We start from the raw sequence: 17,506 nt of genomic DNA, 5'->3' as shown, positions 1-17,506 counted from the left end.
GGCAAGCCCTTGTGCTTCTGCCATCTGTTCTACCTGGTCTAGAAGAGCCCACTTAGATTCTATAAGGAAATATAATCTGTGAAGAAACAATTTGGCTCACACAAGTTTCAGTGCATGCTCCTCAAAGCATCACATGCAATAGGGAAAATAAAATTGATGTTAATGGCTTTTCTTGTCTTCCGCCACAGTCTATATAATATTGTGTTACTTCTCGCTTATCACTTCAAACTCAGATGTTTGTTACATACTTTTGAAATCTGTTTGTTTTTGGCACTCCTACATCTACCAACAAAGACCACCTGCCATAATTGCAGACTCACTAACTCTTATAGTTCCAATATCAAAGTTGTTTGAGAACTTCTTGCTTATCTACTACTCTAGCCACTGCTATATTAACCCATTGCGGATCAACGACGTGAGGGTGACGCGGAGCGAGGCGTGGACCAAAGGCACAATGACGTGACCCTCACGCGGATGACTCATTTGTTTTGAAAGGCTTATCGCTGTTATAAGCCTCGGAGATATTTATAGTCAGTTTTCCTGGACTGGCTTCCTATCTTATCTCTGGTACTCGTCCACAAATACTCCCCTCGTTATCGGTCAATAACGTTATTATTTGCGACAAATTGTTTGTCTGAGGTGTACAGTCGTGGCGTTCGATTTTCCTTTGCCTCGTGTGCGTGTACGTAAATAAAATGGGTGACAATTTACGATCATCTGAATTAGATAGACTATTATTAGAAAGTGGAAGTGATGAAAGTGATATTGAGGATGGAGACGGTTCTATCACGCGTATTTGTCCACGTGTTCATAATTACGCGGATACTAATGTTGACAGTGACGAGCGGGCTAGTGACCATGATTCAGATGTTCAGACTATTTTAGACATTGTTCCTGGGACACCACCGGATGTGGAAACTCTATTTCAACATCATTTCAATATCAATAAAAACGCTCAAAGTAGTGCTTCCGAGGATATTTATGAATATACTTCTAGTATAATATACTTGTCTAATATGATCTGTATAATGTTTATATAACATAAATAACAACATAAACAAACAAAACATGTATAATTAGCGAGCGCGCTAAGCAGGCAGGTAGGCATGCAAACACTGCGGGTGCTGCATTGTAATACGGATTAATTCGTACTCTAAGGCCCGCGCGCGCGCCGTTTTGACGATCCGCAATGGGTTAAGTAAAGAGTTAGATATTTCTTCAAGAATATTTAAATATTTTTAAAGGTTTATTTTGTTTTCTTCAGATTGTGACAGTACTATGAATTAGAGTTATCATTTCTTATAGACAGATTTATTCTATTGCTTATTATTGGCCACGTATACTTGTATATTCTAAAACTCAGCATTTTAATAATGAAACTGTTTGAATTGCAGGTTTGTACGGGAGGCAAGCGGAAAAAGGATGAAATCAGTGTGGACTGTCTAGATTTTAACAAGAAGATACTGCACACAGCGTGGCACCCCTCAGAGAACATCATCGCAGTGGCGGCGACAAACAACCTGTTCCTGCTACAGGACAAGTTGTAGCCCTCGGCACTCACCTGCCTCCCCCTGCCTCTGGGGTGAGTGGCACAACGCGGCGTGGTCAGTGTTACACTCAGCTACATTTATTCTATCAACTTCATTTTTGATGGATGAGGATTTTAACACTGTTTTGGATGTTTGTTGTCAAGTGTTCAAATAGGGCAACTTTTTCTACGACATAGTCCATGACTTGATATTTGCCCCTATATAATTTGTAATCTGTGGGAAATACCAAATTGAAAATTTCAAGAATGTATTTATTTGCAACTTAACTGTAGTAAATGTCCATACCAACATAGTAATTCTTTCAAAAACTGACGTAGCCTCTGGATTCACAGGCATAATGTAAAATTATCCATATCAGATTAAATAAATATTTGATCTTGACATGTTCACTATTAACACCGGTAGCTCATAGCAGTGGCTCACTTTTAATTTATTTGCCAACCAGATTACACCAAAGGTAATCTATTTTGTGGAGTAACTTTTATATTTTATAATTATTACAATGAAGTGAATTATTTATTATGTGTATGAATCACAAGTATGAGCTCATACCACACACAGGATGGTCATCCGAGTGGGAAAAATTGGTTGAGTTTATCTTGGTTAGTTCTACCCCTGTGTCATGGCAAGCCCCCAAACACGTGACTATCCATTGAACAATTAATGTTGGCCGACATCACCTCGAGTCTCGATCACCATCTGATTGGGTCTGACATGATGCACTGCAATGACAGAATGAGCTGAGGGCTGAGCGGCAGGAGAAAATGTAATGTCTGGAATAGGCGGCGGATTAGCAGCACCGTGTTCACCACCATGCTGCTCACGTCTGTTGTGGCCAGTGTCCAGCACTCTCATTATGTGCAATACAAACAATAAACTTTTAAGTTGCTGCTCTAATGCTCACCGCTTACCGCTCGTATCGTGGCTGAGTCCTTGGTTCGTCTATGAATGATTGCTCCTCACATACACGCTCCGATTGGACGTCAGATTACACACGAAAACAATGAAGGTGATGTTGTGTTTTGATATCACGGTCACATCCAAACTTCGAATGAACTAGCTGCGTTTACACTGGCAAAAAAGTAGCACAAGTTCAGATTTATAGTATCAGTTCAGACTGAAACCAGATTGAGAACAGTATGTTTGTGTATCTGTTATTATTTCTGTTTTTATTATACGTATGGTAAGAATAAAGTCACCGAAAAAATAAAAGAGAAATGACCTATAACTCTAAGCGAGAGATTATTCAAAAACATTTATTTTTTACAAAACCATTAAATACAACTAAACTTTTTTGTGCCTGATGTTGTCATTGATATACTAATTAAAATAATAGTTGCATAAGTTCCTTGATGCTGTCCTGATCCAAACCAAATTTTTAAACAATGTTAAACTCTTTTTCTTTGTTTTAAATTTATGGTGGAATAAATTTTTAAAACTTGATACCATTATAATATAATGTTTGTCTTTTAAATAACTTTAATTTTGTGATAAGATAATACTAAATAATTTTTACTTCTTGTGTCATAATATTACTTCATGTGCGGATATCTTCTTGTGTATATCTTCATGTATATAACTCAAATTTCCTTTATTGCATTAAAATACTATTTTTTTAAATTCTCCAAGTGTTGTTTTGTACTTAATGTATTTTAAATGTTGTTGTGGATTGTAATAAAATAAACTGAGTATTTTTTTATCTGCTCAATTTGCACATTTTTCAACCAAAATAATTTAACGTTTTAACTTTAACAGTTTTAGTTGAAAGTCAGATTTTTAACCTTTTGTCGTTGTTGTGTATGTACATTTGTGTATTTTCCTCCTCAATATCAGTGACATTGTCTAGTGTAAATACAGTAATTATTGCAAGGTTAAAACAGTGACCAACGAGGATGTTGCTCTTGAGTGACTGATCAAAGAACAATCCTGGTGGTGAATCACTTTGAGCCACACCTACAAAACGAATGAACCTGAGGAAAGGGAAACATCCTTTTATTGGGGAAGGCAGTCTGAAATGTGTAAAATGATTTAGTTGCGTGTTTTTCATAGTTTATGATCTTTAAGATTTATCATTGGCTGATTTAAATTCTTTTTATCAACATTTATTTTGAGTGAAAAACATTTGCAGTCTTATTTTGTGGCTTATGCATGTGCAGTTTTTGCTGTTGTTTGACACAAATTGCTAATTTAGTTTTTTTATTCTTTGTCCAGCATACTAATTTCAAATTATGAATGATCTATGAGAGCTGTCCAGAAAGTAACAAATTGAAATAAAGGATTGACAATATGAAAGAAAATACCTGCAATAATTTTAAAGCTCCATTCTGAGGCTGTTCTTCAATGTAATCTTTTTTTAAAATTAAGGTACTTTTAACAAAAGTGTTTTAATCAAACCAAACTTAAAAATAAACGAACCCTGAACTAAAGTTTTTTGTTTGTGGCTGCCTGAGATCTTGACCATTGTAATGGCACTAGATCTGGACTTTATATAGGATGATCGAACATCCTTCATCTGAAATCATCCAAAAGTTGACAGATACGATTATTGTGGGGGCGCCCATTGTTGTTTAGAAACAAACTTTTTGAGCTCAGTTTTCCTTGATGCTTGTGTGGTGTAACACCTGCAATAGTTTTTACAGTATTTCACAACACCTTTTTGCATTGATGGTAGTGCCTCATTCAAGAAAATCAGCCAGAATCACATCTCTTTTACTGTCTCAGAAACTAGATTTTTCTGGCTGATCGAGTTTGGAAACATTTCCTTGCGTTTACGAGAAGTTGTGTGTGCCCATTCCATAAACTGCCTTTTTGTCTCATGATTCATGATGCTTCAACCATGTTTCATCACCAGTCACAATATGATTGAGAAGTTCATTACCACGTTTACCATGATAGTCTTCAAAGAATTTCTGCAATTGGAAGAATTTCTGTAAGAAATTTTGGAACCCACCTGGCACAAAATTTGTGGTGGCCTAGCTTCTCTATAATATTTTAAGAACTATACTTCTCGTCATTTTGGGGAAATGTTCTAAGAGTTCAGTTCAGTAATTCTGAAATGGCATTCACACGATCTTTCTCAATTGATTTTTGGGAATAAGTCTCACAGGCTATTTCCTTGTCACGATTATTGAGGTAATTTTAAAATTAATACATCAGTGCTTAATTAATACTTTCACTCATTATTCCATTTTTGTAAACATAATAAAGTTAGTGGTGAAATTCAATTGATTTGTAGATTTTTTCAACATAGTTTTTTTCCAATAAAAAACTGTTCATAGAATGCACTTTACAGGTGCAGTGTACATTTTAACTAGTCACAGTGAGAAAAGTAGGAGTGATACAGACCGCCCGATACTACAGCTTGATGCATATTGAGCATATGAATCTTTTTACCCCAAGATAATGGCCACTTGACTTGCTCACTGCCAAGCTAGTCCCAGACATCTGTGTTTATTTCTGGACAACCCTTTTTAATCAGTGTAGTGGCATGGAAACATTCTGGTACATACCTCTGATGATCATTTTGTGGACCCCAAGGATTCGGAATATATAAAAAGTAATATCTCAGGAACAATTTAGTCCTTATTTTCTAATTTCTATTTATGGTAGAATTTACTTTTTTTTGGTCAAAAACCATCTGGGTTTCGAGTGGCCACAGGAGTAAGAGTAAGTAAGTTACTTTTTTTTACACTTTATGGTGTTGTGACGTTTCACTTAAGCAGTTTTCTATTTTATCAACTGCTTGTTCTAAATGTTTGTGTGAATTCCTTTTGTTTAGTTAGAAGTTATTTGCCACACGTACCTATCATTATACATGTTATTTTTTATTAAATCCTAGCACTGCAATCATGCTAATTCTCTCTTGGATGGCGTCGATTTGTGTGCATGTTGCAAGACTTAAAACAATCTGTAAAAAAATAACAAAACCTGTTCAATATACACATTGTAGCACATAATTTTTTCTCATGAAATTTAGTTATATAAACAGTTACTATAATTTATAAATCTTATGTTTAACTATATATTGTCATGAGAGGAATGAGAACTGAAAAACATTTTACTAACATTTTAACTTTGATAATTTTTTAGCAGTAAACAATTTGTACGAAACTTCTAAGTAGCCAAAATGTGTAGAATATTATGCAGAAATAGAATGTGCTTAGTTTTTAGTGCTTAGAAATAGGAATTGCTGCAATATGTTTTTTGTGTACCTTACAGTAAGTGTAAAATTAAAAGAAAAGTATTATTATATTGTGGAAAAATTACAGTATTAGATAATATGTAACCATAGCTAAAAAGATATAATTATTATATAATTATATAGGGAAAACGTAAATAAAAATACTGTGGAAACACGAATTTTTAGTGCTAACCCCGAAAACAAGCTACAAATAATCTATACTGAATTAATGTTAATTTAAATAATCGTTAAAACTTTTGTAGTTTTCATTAAATTGGCTTTTTGGTTCTATACTTTCTATAACATTTTATCTTGTTCCGTATATTATTTTTTTTTTTTTATTAGGTTGCTACTATTTGAGCCTGTCACAGGTATTAATGTCAATCATTAAGGGTTAAGTTTCTTGTGGTGTATTAATAGCATTTCTTTTTCAGGGCAGTGTCGAAATGGGAGGAGTTGGATGCGCGCATAGCGCGAAGCCTTAAGAAATACACTCTTTGGTGACGTTTGGGCTTCCAGTGCCATGTGGTGCGCAGCACGTTCATCTGTGTGGTATCTAGAGATTAGCTTGTTTTGTGCCTTAGTTTGACAAATAAAAAGGAGCTAATCTATCCCTTCACTTCTTGTAGCAAAGTGTCTTTTTATATTTAGCCGAGCTTTAATTGTCACTGTGTAACGCATATTTATACCTCGATGTTTAGAAACGTGTATATTATTGGTGGTGTTGAGTTTTAATGGTATATACACCTGTGTAAAATGCAGCTAGTCTGTAAATTGAGTTCCTTTACTTTAAATTAAAACTTGTATCATTTAGTAATATTCTACTATTTCAATTTTTATTTCTAAAATACAGTATCTATAATATATTTAAAAGGTATTTTTATACATTGTATTTTTATGTGAAATGTAATTTTGTATACTTGTGTTACGCACAACCGATATCCCTCTGTTAGAATTTAGTGTTAACTTAGCTCGGATACCACACAGATCAGACCGTGATCGCGCCTCAGATAGAACAAATTCAGAGAATCAAAATGACTCACATAAGTGGTGTGTGAAGAACGATTGTTTGACTTAAACAGTGACTTCAATCTGATCGAAACATTGTCGTTGTTGATTATTATATAATTGCGAACTTAAAGTTGGAAATTTCATTTTTTAGGTTTACGTGCATCACAGATGTATATTTATAGTTTATTTTATAATATATATTTTGCTAGGAAACGAATTAAACCTGTGAATGCTTTGTATATTTCATTTTAGACATAAGTATTGTCCAGGCTTCATGATCACAATGTATTGGATTTTAATGTAAATTATTACTTTTGTAGTTGTTATTTAAATAAATAAATCAGTATATTAAAAAAACTTGTAGAAGCATACTTATTATGCAATAGGTTTGTTTTAGTGCATTAAAATTAATAAATTAAAAATGAAACAAATGATGGTTTTTTTGTAAAATGTTCAGTGGTGTCCAGTTCATTCCTGTATTTTATCCTTAATTTGTCATTTGTCTCGGAATAGGATTTTAATTTATATTTTATTAAAATGTAAGGATTATTATTAATTTCCTATCTAGACATGATCCGAAATTGATATTTGCTAGCAATAAGATGGCAATAAGAAGATGAAATGGAAGACACAGATGCCAAATATTATCTTCCAATGTGATTTCTATTTTAAGCTTAATTGAATTTACTTAAAATCTAAATGTTTATAAGTTTGTTTTGTTACTATATCTGACTTAACAACAACGTTGAATTACACAAACCTTTTAAATAGGTTTTATCCAGATTATGTGTATCTGCTATGATATTCCAGATACCTGGACTAGTATTGGTGTTAAATTGATTTTGTTTTGGTAACTGTAAAAAACCCACAGTTGTTTAAAAGTATAAATATGAACTAAGATGCTTACTGATCGAACTAACATAATCGTAGCGTAAAATTGCTCAAAAACTTAATGTTAATTTTTTACTACCCATGTTACTTAGTCGTATTTAAAAGATATTGTTTATTTAGGTGTGTAAATATGTAAGTAATATTGTTTAAACTTAATTTATAGATTTAAGTGTAGACAGTCATCCCAAAAACTTGTAAAAACTCAAAAAAGCTCAAAGTTAATTGTTACTTGTTGAAATATACTGTTATTAGCATTTAATGATTTGATGTTTCAGTAATGTGTATGAAGTAATTGATTTATTTATAAAAATTAAAAGAATAGTCACATAGAAAAGTCTATGTAAACATAACATATTTAAAAGAATTAAGTTTCTTTTCATTGTATGGGACTTATTTTTAAAAGTAATTAGGAAACTTACTATTTACATTTTTAACTAGCTGTATTTGTGATATAAAACAATATTAACACAGCACAAAATACAGCCAGCATAGGTAAAAACATATATGCTAAAATAATTAAAATATAAACAGTTTTGTTAGTTTTTTAACACACTGTTTGATGTATATAATTCAACCCAGTTACATTTTTATTGACAGCTAATTAATAGTGTAGTTAAAATAGCTGCCGATATTATTGTTTCTGCATGTATATTTTCTTTGTATAGACTAACACTACATTGTGGTCATGAATAGCATAACATGTTTTTAGACAATTCTTTTGTTGTATTTTTTCTAAACGTTTAAAATAGAAATTGATGAACAAAGTTTATTATTTTAACTACTCTAAAATATTTTTAAGATCTCATTTGAAGTGCTAATATATTTTTATATAATTTTGAAAATGAATTAGTTACCTTCTTAATTTTTATTACATTGATGGTGCTAAAGAAGCATTATTACAAAGCAAACAAACTCGCTTTAGCTTCTTGCCATTACCAATTGATCAGACGTTTAAAAATTCCAAATGTATACTCGTCTTGCTGCACTCTGATACTGGCATTCTGGATATAACTAAAATTCCATAGGAAAAATTATTGAAGTTATTTTTATCAATAAAAGAAGTAAATATATGTGATTTGTGTTTTATTTTGTATCTAGATGTCCTCTTTTATTACGATTAATTTATTGATAATATAGTCATTGCTCTACTAATTGGTGTATAACTTTCCTATACTAGTTGCAATGATTTTAATTTGCAATAAAATATATAACCTAATTAAAAAATTCTATTTTTGTAAGTAATACTTTGCTTGCAGTTCTGTATTCATGTACGTGCATCGCTACAAGTATGCTGCCTATTTGTGTGGACAAAGTTCTTAAGGAGAGATCTGATGGTAGAATATTATTGAATTTTATCGGTCAAAAAGTACATTTTAAAATTAAAGCTCTAGATGAGGAAACTAATTAAATAAAAGGGGCTTTGTTTTTTGTCTAACAAACACTGTGTTAACAAATAAACACCCACACATATGGATATATATACATGTGTTGTGTGTGTGTTAGTTTAATTTTTTATGAGGTTAAGTGGTAGAGAGGACTTAATAGTCCAAACTTCGCCTCTAATAAAGACTTTTTCATTTTATGTCATAATATATATATATATATATATATATATATATATATTTATTAATATTCATTTTTTGCTATTTTGTAGGTACCACTTCTATGGTTTAATTTTTTCAGACATTGTGTGAAACTATTATTATGGCTTACAGTAGTAATAAAAGTTGTTGCTTACATCAAATTATATTACACTAATATTTTGATGGATGGCTACGTTTTTGAAACTACAGGGAGACCCATCTCGATAGGGTGATTGCTGAAAAAATACATTGTCATACAGTTTTGTGTAAACTTCAATAAATATACTCTTTAAAAAATAATTTTTAGATGATAAAAGAATGTTCTTTAAATTTTTTTTTAAAACGTAAGTTTTTTAACTAAAGGTTGGAAAATTTATACCTTTAAAATTATCAGTCAAAAGTCAGCTATTTCTGCCCTAATGTCACTTTACTTGCAAATGTAATTGAACGTATTTAAATGATGTAAAAACCTATACATATGCATACTATTATGTTGGAAATGGTTTAAATTACAGTTTTTATACTTTCTAGAATTTTAAATGCAACTTTCATGAAAAAAGTACTTAAAAATAATAAAATGTGCCTGCCATTTTAGACAAAATAATGGCCATTCCCAGTGTTAAACAACAATGAATCATTTTAGCTTGTACAGTGAAACCCTGTTATAATATCTCAACTTATGAAGTTTTTCCATTTACAACACCTGTATTAAGTTCACCCCAAAATTGGTCCTTTTTAGTGTAAAAGAGTTTTGCATTCATGGTTTCTCACAAGGGTTTCAACAAGGGTAAAGTTAAGAAAAATATGTTCTGAAAAACTAGTATCATTTCAAATGTTTAACCCTTTTGATATCCTCTCATTGGACCTTCTCCAAAACTAGAATGTTTGACAATAGATTTTCCTTATGAGAAAGTCCTCCATCAGTTTAGAGAAAAACAGGTTGTTAGCTTATAGAAAGCAAATTGGCTCTTGGATTCTAGATATTACTTTCTTTGTTCCACTATTCTGTTTTTCCACTGAAAAATAATTAACGATTTTATAATTTGAGTGCCTAAATTAAGTTCAAGTTAAATAATTCAAGTCCACTTGTGAATTTAATTTTTGTACATCCTCCAGTGGTGATGGTCAAATGCAACATGTTCGAATGAAGATCAATTCTCAATTTTCTAATTTTAACAGTTCGTTTTAGCCTGAGTTGATTTAATTAAAATTATCACCAAACCGTTCATCATCATCTGCCATTCTTGAACTAATAGAATCGTATGAAAACTCAAAAATTAATTAGTCTAAGAATAGCACTATATTATAAAGGGCTTTCGGAGGTTTCGAGAAATATATTTTTAGAACTGTCATATCCCTTACACTACTTCCAATGGATGAATTATATAAAAAGTCCTTAGTCCATGATAGATATGAACCCTTTAAGGAGTAATCACGTCTTAAGACGTGATTATATTTTAGACATAGAGGAGTAGCTATTTTTAGACTAATTAACGTCCAGAGAGTAGAGATTTATTTAATGTTATTTTTATATAATTGTTGGAGTATCAAAATATGTATTTTACCTTTCGAAAATGAAAAAAAAAACATTAGCAGTAAATTTTGAGTTGTCATTGCGTAATATGACTTTATGGAATAAATTAATGTGCAAGGCAGGTTTAGCAAAATAAATAAAAGCCTTGAGTTTTATAAATGCATTGTTCTAATAGAACATTATTTATTACTTGATGTTTATTACAAGAAAACATAAATACTGAAAAATTAATTATATACTGGTTTTAGTCACATTGTGACTAGCGGGAAAACATATAACTTTTAGTGTTACTTATTCATACTAGACAGCAGCACCGCTACCGAAATGCATTAGGTAGCGGTGCATAAATTAGGAGTTTCTAAATACAGACTAGAGGAAATATATATATTACTATTAGTTATTTTATTGTTGATTCCCATTACAAAAGAGTTTTATTATTAATACTAGTATATTATATTTTAGGTCTAATTGTTAAAATTTACTATTAATAAAGTAAATTAGTAATAACAGACCGATAAATGAAACAGTAATATTTCCCAATGAAACCGGCTCAAGACTTTGATTACTCCTCTATGGCACATGTGTAAACGTCTTAAGACGCGATTACTATTTAAGCGTAAAGGAATTACTACTTAAAGGGTTAAGATATCAAACATACACATTTTGTAGAGGACATAATAATGCAAACACTACACATAACTACAAATTATTATACAAAATAAGTAAACATTGATTGTCCGTTTGATTAATGCCAAGCAGTTATGTTTGAATGATAACACGCAGCATGCTTACTGTGATGCACAAATAAATAAAGAAAATACACAGAATATTATTTACAAAACTATGGTCATTTGTAAATTAGGTTATCTATTTATGCTGTTTTGTGTGCAAAGTACGTAAAAAACATTTTAATTTATATACTGCTGATTTGCTGTCATCCACGAATAGACACATCTGACGTACGGTGGTGACTCATGAACATGAATATAAAAAATATTAACTGCATGTAATAATTATATACAAACTACGATAAGTATGTTATCTTCCATGATTTTCAAACAAAACATGTTTTAGAGAACTAATTGGCATACTGTTGATCAGCTGTTGTCCACGAATAGTCTTGCTCCAATGCATAAGCACACCATGGAATATACAAACTTAATGTACAATATTGTAAAAAATGATATATACTTACTGTATTATATACTTATTTTATAAATACCTCCAATAGTTCCGTCTACTGCTATGAGCCAACCGACAATAACACTCATACAACGAAAGACTTGCCTTAGCGTGGTCACTTCCATTTTCCTTTGCGCTTCACCAGTATCAATCAACCATCATAATAGACAGACTATTTACGAGTCTGAATAATTCATTGTTTACTTCAAACTTAATGTACAATATTGTAAAAAAATGATATATACTTACTGTATTATACTTATTTCATAACTACCTCCAATAGTTCCATCTACTGCTACGAGCCAACTGACAATAACACTCATACAACGAAAGACTTGCCTTAGCGTGGTCACTTCCATTTTCCTTTGTGACTCTTCACCAGTATCAATCAACCATCATAATAGACAGACTATTTACGAGTCGGATCAATTCATTGTTTACTTCAGTAAAACGTGGGTCAACTGAAAATGGTTCCATGAGTGATATGTGTTCGAGTCTGATCAATTCATTGTTTACTTCAGTAAAACGTGGGTCAACTGAAAATGGTTCCATGAGTGATATGTGTTCGAGTCTGATCAATTCATTGTTTACTTCAGTAAAACGTGGGTCAACTGAAAATGGTTCCATGAGTGATATGTGTTAGTAATTCTAATGTTTTATATTATTATGATCATAACATTGTTTAGTATTATTATTTGTATTACTACTTTTACAGTTACCAATTTTGTACATATTTAAACTACATGAACTAAAAATAAAAAGTATTGATAAACACAAATACAAGAGGAGGAGACAACCGCCTTTTAATAGTTACCATAGATAAGGAAATTTAGTTAAATAATAATTATATATTTAAATAGGCGCTATAAATATGTTAAACGTACGATAATTAGCATTAAATTTTGATAATTCTTTTATTAGGAATACTGATTAAATAATACACTAGATTAACTATACTGTTAACAATTTTAAAATGACACTCTTAATTTGAATGCGGACAAGGTGCACTGGGGTAGGTAGACACTACGGTAGAGGGTTACAGCAATTTTCGGAATGGTTAGTTTCAGTAATTTGCTAAAATCTACCCTGCTACCCCGTATCGCTCGCTACACCACTTGTGACCTCCCTACAGTAAAGAGACCAGTGGAAAGATCTGGAATGCTCTCATTCTCTCACTCCTCTACAACGAAACCTGCATGCTTACTAACCTGGCATCTACTGTTACACTGGTTTGCACCGGTTGCAATAAGGTTGGCTGCTAGTTGAAGAACATGTCACCGACAGACTCTTTCTTCAATAGACTTCTTTGCTGGCGCAATTTTGTAGCGCTGTATGGACCATATAGTCCGGACAGTACAAAGAAAATATTGCCATCAGAAATGTCGGCCTTTATTGCATAATGTCAATGCTATTGAGGCAGTAGTTAGTTGTTCCCTACACCAGGAAAAAGGAAACCTTTCACTTTTATCTCTGACTTACTCATATATCTTGTCTGATTAAACTGTGTGATGATGTGGAATGAACATTGAAATAATGTGTATCACATGGTGAGATAGGAGGTCCCCATGATGCCCAGATGCTTTATTGGCGTCAAAAAAACAGTGATTGGGGAATAAAATCAGACATGACCCAGATTCACCATTAATTGTGGTTAGACACCAAATAACAACTAGTCTGGTGGAAAAAGGCAGAACAAGCCACAGTCCAAATCCAACTGAACTTTCTCATTAAGTGATGAATTTGATGTCAGTATTGGACAGAAACTCCTAGATCTCTTTGATGGTATGGTGTAGGCTTTCCTATTAACTAACAGCATCTGGAGTTTACAATAAGGTTAGTTGAAATGCTAGGAACTAGGAGTTCTCAGGCTTCCTATTTAATATAATTTGGAGGAATATATTCTAAATATTATACATTGTCTTACAGGTTTACATATAAAAATCCAACAGCTTGACTTCATAACACTATGTTTTGGTTCTCAGAAGGCCCAAGCCCTCCTCTGAAATTTTGAAAAACAAAAATTAAAATTGAATTGTTTGTTTTAAGCTAGAACATATTTATGACGTTAAAAAGCTCAACAATGTTCCAGGAGATGATTTCTTAGTCCCTGTTTTTGGAAGGTATTAATAGACACTAAACACACCCAGTGTGTCAGCCCCCTTCGAAATAATTCATAATATAGGACCTGATGTACATTTTGTTTGAGGTGTTACCTGCAGGTCGGTAACATATCACTATAAACAAGTTTTTTTATATGATGTGTTCTCATAATCTGGATTTAGAACTGATTTTATCATTCATAGTAGTGCACATAATAAATATTTCCATGCAACAAAATTAACTAGAATGGGGTAGACTAGTTGGGATAATTGTATTATCCATATAGGATTAATTACATTTTCAGATAAATCATAATGGCGCAATTAAGTATTTGTGCAAGTCATTTGATAATGTACAAATGATGAATAAAGTATACTTGAATTTGAAACACAAGGTCTTGCTGACAGTAATAATTTATCACTAAATATAGTAACAGTTACCACTAACAAATTTACTTTTACACTATAGAATATTACATTATTTTGGCTTTAAAATATTGACATGCTTGCAACATAAAACTTAAACATATGTTAATTTTTGTTTACAACAATATCAGTATAGTGACCAAAATACTTGTGGTTAAAAATTTAAAAGTAATCAGAAACAATAAATAAAGATGTTTTCACTGGTTAGAAAAAGAATAATCCAACAAAACATTATGAGACACTTCAGTACATCACGCATACACCAGATACTAGAAAAACCGGATTGTTGTGAAGATCCATGCTGTGATGATGCTCCTCCCCCCCCTGAACAGGATCATGGACACTCCTACAAAGTCTATAAGGCCATCAGCCTGTTCCTCTTTCCAGTCATCCTGATGATGACATTTGTACAGTACAAAAACTATGTAGCAGCAAAAACAGAATGTGAAGACAGGCCAGAATTCATTCCTTATGACCATTTGAGGATTCGTACAAAGAGGTTCCCTTGGGGTGATGGCATCAAGTCACTGTTCCACAATCCTCATGTTAACCCATTGCCCGATGGTTACGAGGACGAACACAACGAATAAATAAAAAAGAAAATTAAAAGTATTTTACCTAAATTCAAGTAATTTTTTTTGAGAAATATTAATAGAAATCCAATGCTTTTTTAATTATTAATATTTTTGTTAGGAAAGGTTTTGAAAACATTAAAACAAATTGTATTTAACTGAAAATTAAAGTGATTTTACAAACTTTACAGTTTAATTTTGTGTAAGAACTTAGAAAAATAAAGTGAACTAAATTCAAAATTTGTGGACTTTAATACACATGTTTACATATTAAATTTAAACATTTTTACCACACTGATTGCAATGAGCTACTATCCCAATTGTTCTCCCGCAGATACCAGTCACAAACTATTAGCTGGAGAAGTGTTATGGTTTATTAAGGGTCAAACATGTTAACTGAAATAGATGCACAATGTGTCTTCAGTCGAACGTCAGAATTGAAAATTCAATATTAACCCTTCATCAATGAAAGGGGTGCAGGGATTCAGGAAGAAAGCTTTAGGGTTCTATCTTCCTATAGATGAATACTACTCTGTATTCCAGGTGGAAGTCACAGCTGTAATGGAGTGTGCCTGTGAGAACCTGAAGACAGGTGTCAAGGATATGAAAATCAGCATCTTTACATACAGTCAGGTAGTCCTCAAAGCACTGTCCTCTTATTGAATTCAGGTCAAGAATCGTCTGGGATTGTTAAATTGCTGTTTCCAAGCTGAGTAGATTCAACGATCTCACTTTGTGTTCGGTCTCAGGATACACAGGTGATGAGACCACTGATGCATTGGCAAATAAGGAATCATCAACAAAGTTCATGGGGCCTCAGCTGTCTGTGGGATATGCATGTCAGGTAATCAATTCCGGTACATGGCCACAACGCTGGAGCTTAGGATAAGTAAGCTTGTTTTGGTCTCTCCTTCCAGAGAGGTTGCCATACAGGCATTACAGTTGGGGAGGTGTTTTGTGACAGAAAAATAGCTTGTTACAGGGAACTGTCATCTGAAAAAGAACCGAATTGGTGTCTTCAACGGAGACCCTGTGTGTAGGATGTGCAGACAGTATGATGAGATAGCTTAGCACATGGCTTTTTACTGTGATGAGTGAGAAGCACATGTCTTTGGTATACTGATTAAAGGACAGGTGATATCTTACAGGAAACTCACTGGCAAGTTACAGCATGGGCTGGAATGTATTGAATCTATCTTTTTACTTTATGGGGAGTGCAAAAAGCCCTAGTATTTGGCTGACGTGCTTTGGTTTTGGGACCACTCCTTATGAATGAATGAAAGAACCCTTCTTCACCAGCTCGAATGTGTGATTTTAAAAATACACTATCAATGACAAAGCTATATCACCAACTTAAAGACAGGTTGGAAATACACACAGATTCTTGTCTACAAACGTATTTCACAAGCCTTTACATAGGACTGAAAATACATTGTATTAAAACACAACACCATCTTAACAGACTGATTGAGGTATATGAATATGTTAGTTTTAATAGGTTTTTGACTGGAAGTAACATCAAGTGTAAAAACATTTATTGTTTAGCAGAAAATAGCAACAGAGATCGGTTTCTGTCGATCTCATGAAGTAAAGAAACAAGTAATCATTGACTTTCAAATCCTGTTTTATAAACTGCTATGCACTAATAGAAGAATAATATTCAGATTTGCCAGACTGCCTCAAGGCTGTATTGGAAAAATATAAGATTTACTGACAACCCTGTTTTTTCAGTAAAATTGAGATATTACTGAAAAAATAGATATTTTTTTCTATTCCCTGTTAATAGAGATATTTTGGAGAATATTCTTTCTTCATATGCAACCATATTTCACCTTTGCATCTTAACATTCTATCTTTAGGAAGTTCATATACAATTTATATATACTTAACCCAGAACTGGCAACTGATGTAATGTTGATCTGATATACATCCTTTTTAACAGTTTATACACTACCACCACTATTTATATACCATTTCAAACAGAAAGATGTTGTCACATTGACATCAAATTTTCCAGAACAATCCATCTTCATCTAGCCATTTTGAAGCAGGCATCTGTTTTGGACTTTAGACTTAGTCACAAAGGGTATTTATTTCGTGAGATAGTGTTAATTACTTGTAAAGGAATTTATTATGTATTATGTATTTTTTTAAATGGATATGTAGTGTTTTTGTTAGTAATTTTATGGTTTTATAATATGTGATATGTTATAATTAGTAACCTAGGTCAATCTAGGCTATTGTGTAGAGCAGTGAAAGTGTTTGGGAGCTACAATGTTAGTGATGTCTTGGGTACAGGCCCAGATTACCCATAAGGTCAACCTAGGCCATGGTCTAGAGACGCAAATCACATACCAAAATAAAAATGTTAAAACAAATAGAAACGTAATGGAGATGAAGTTTTAAGTGTGACTGGATTGATTTCTGTCTGCAGAGCAGAATTTCGCAGTTTACTTGAATGTCGTAGCCTGCAGTAAG

At 32.5% G+C, this 17,506-nt stretch overlaps 2 protein-coding genes across 9 annotated transcripts in view; both read left to right on the top strand.

Annotated features, from left to right (window-relative positions):
- The window catches only part of LOC124359707 (protein phosphatase PP2A 55 kDa regulatory subunit), a 144,191-nt gene extending 135,489 nt beyond the window's left edge, over positions 1–8,702 (top strand). For 7 of the 8 annotated variants that reach the window (XM_046812664.1, XM_046812665.1, XM_046812663.1 and 4 more), the window contains 2 exons: positions 1,395–1,604; positions 6,165–8,702. In XM_046812664.1, the coding sequence (XP_046668620.1) occupies positions 1,395–1,547 (153 nt within the window). In that variant the 3' untranslated portion in view covers positions 1,548–1,604; positions 6,165–8,702. The remainder of the gene's footprint in view (positions 1–1,394; positions 1,605–6,164) is intronic. The other variant, XM_046812661.1, reaches the window with a different exon arrangement.
- A 5,845-nt stretch (positions 8,703–14,547) lies between these two features.
- LOC124359706 (cytochrome c oxidase subunit 6A1, mitochondrial-like) lies at positions 14,548–15,079 on the top strand. The gene has a single exon (XM_046812659.1). The coding sequence runs from the start codon at positions 14,648–14,650 to the stop codon at positions 15,044–15,046; it is 399 nt and encodes a 132-aa protein (XP_046668615.1). The 5' UTR covers positions 14,548–14,647; the 3' UTR covers positions 15,047–15,079.
- The last annotated feature ends 2,427 nt before the right edge of the window (positions 15,080–17,506 follow it).

The sequence above is a fragment of the Homalodisca vitripennis genome, chromosome 4 (assembly GCF_021130785.1).
Source record: "Homalodisca vitripennis isolate AUS2020 chromosome 4, UT_GWSS_2.1, whole genome shotgun sequence".
Classification (NCBI taxonomy): Eukaryota; Metazoa; Arthropoda; class Insecta; order Hemiptera; family Cicadellidae; genus Homalodisca; species Homalodisca vitripennis.
The sequence above is the reverse complement of the archived record's forward strand: the minus strand, read 5'-3'. Positions and strand labels throughout refer to the sequence as shown.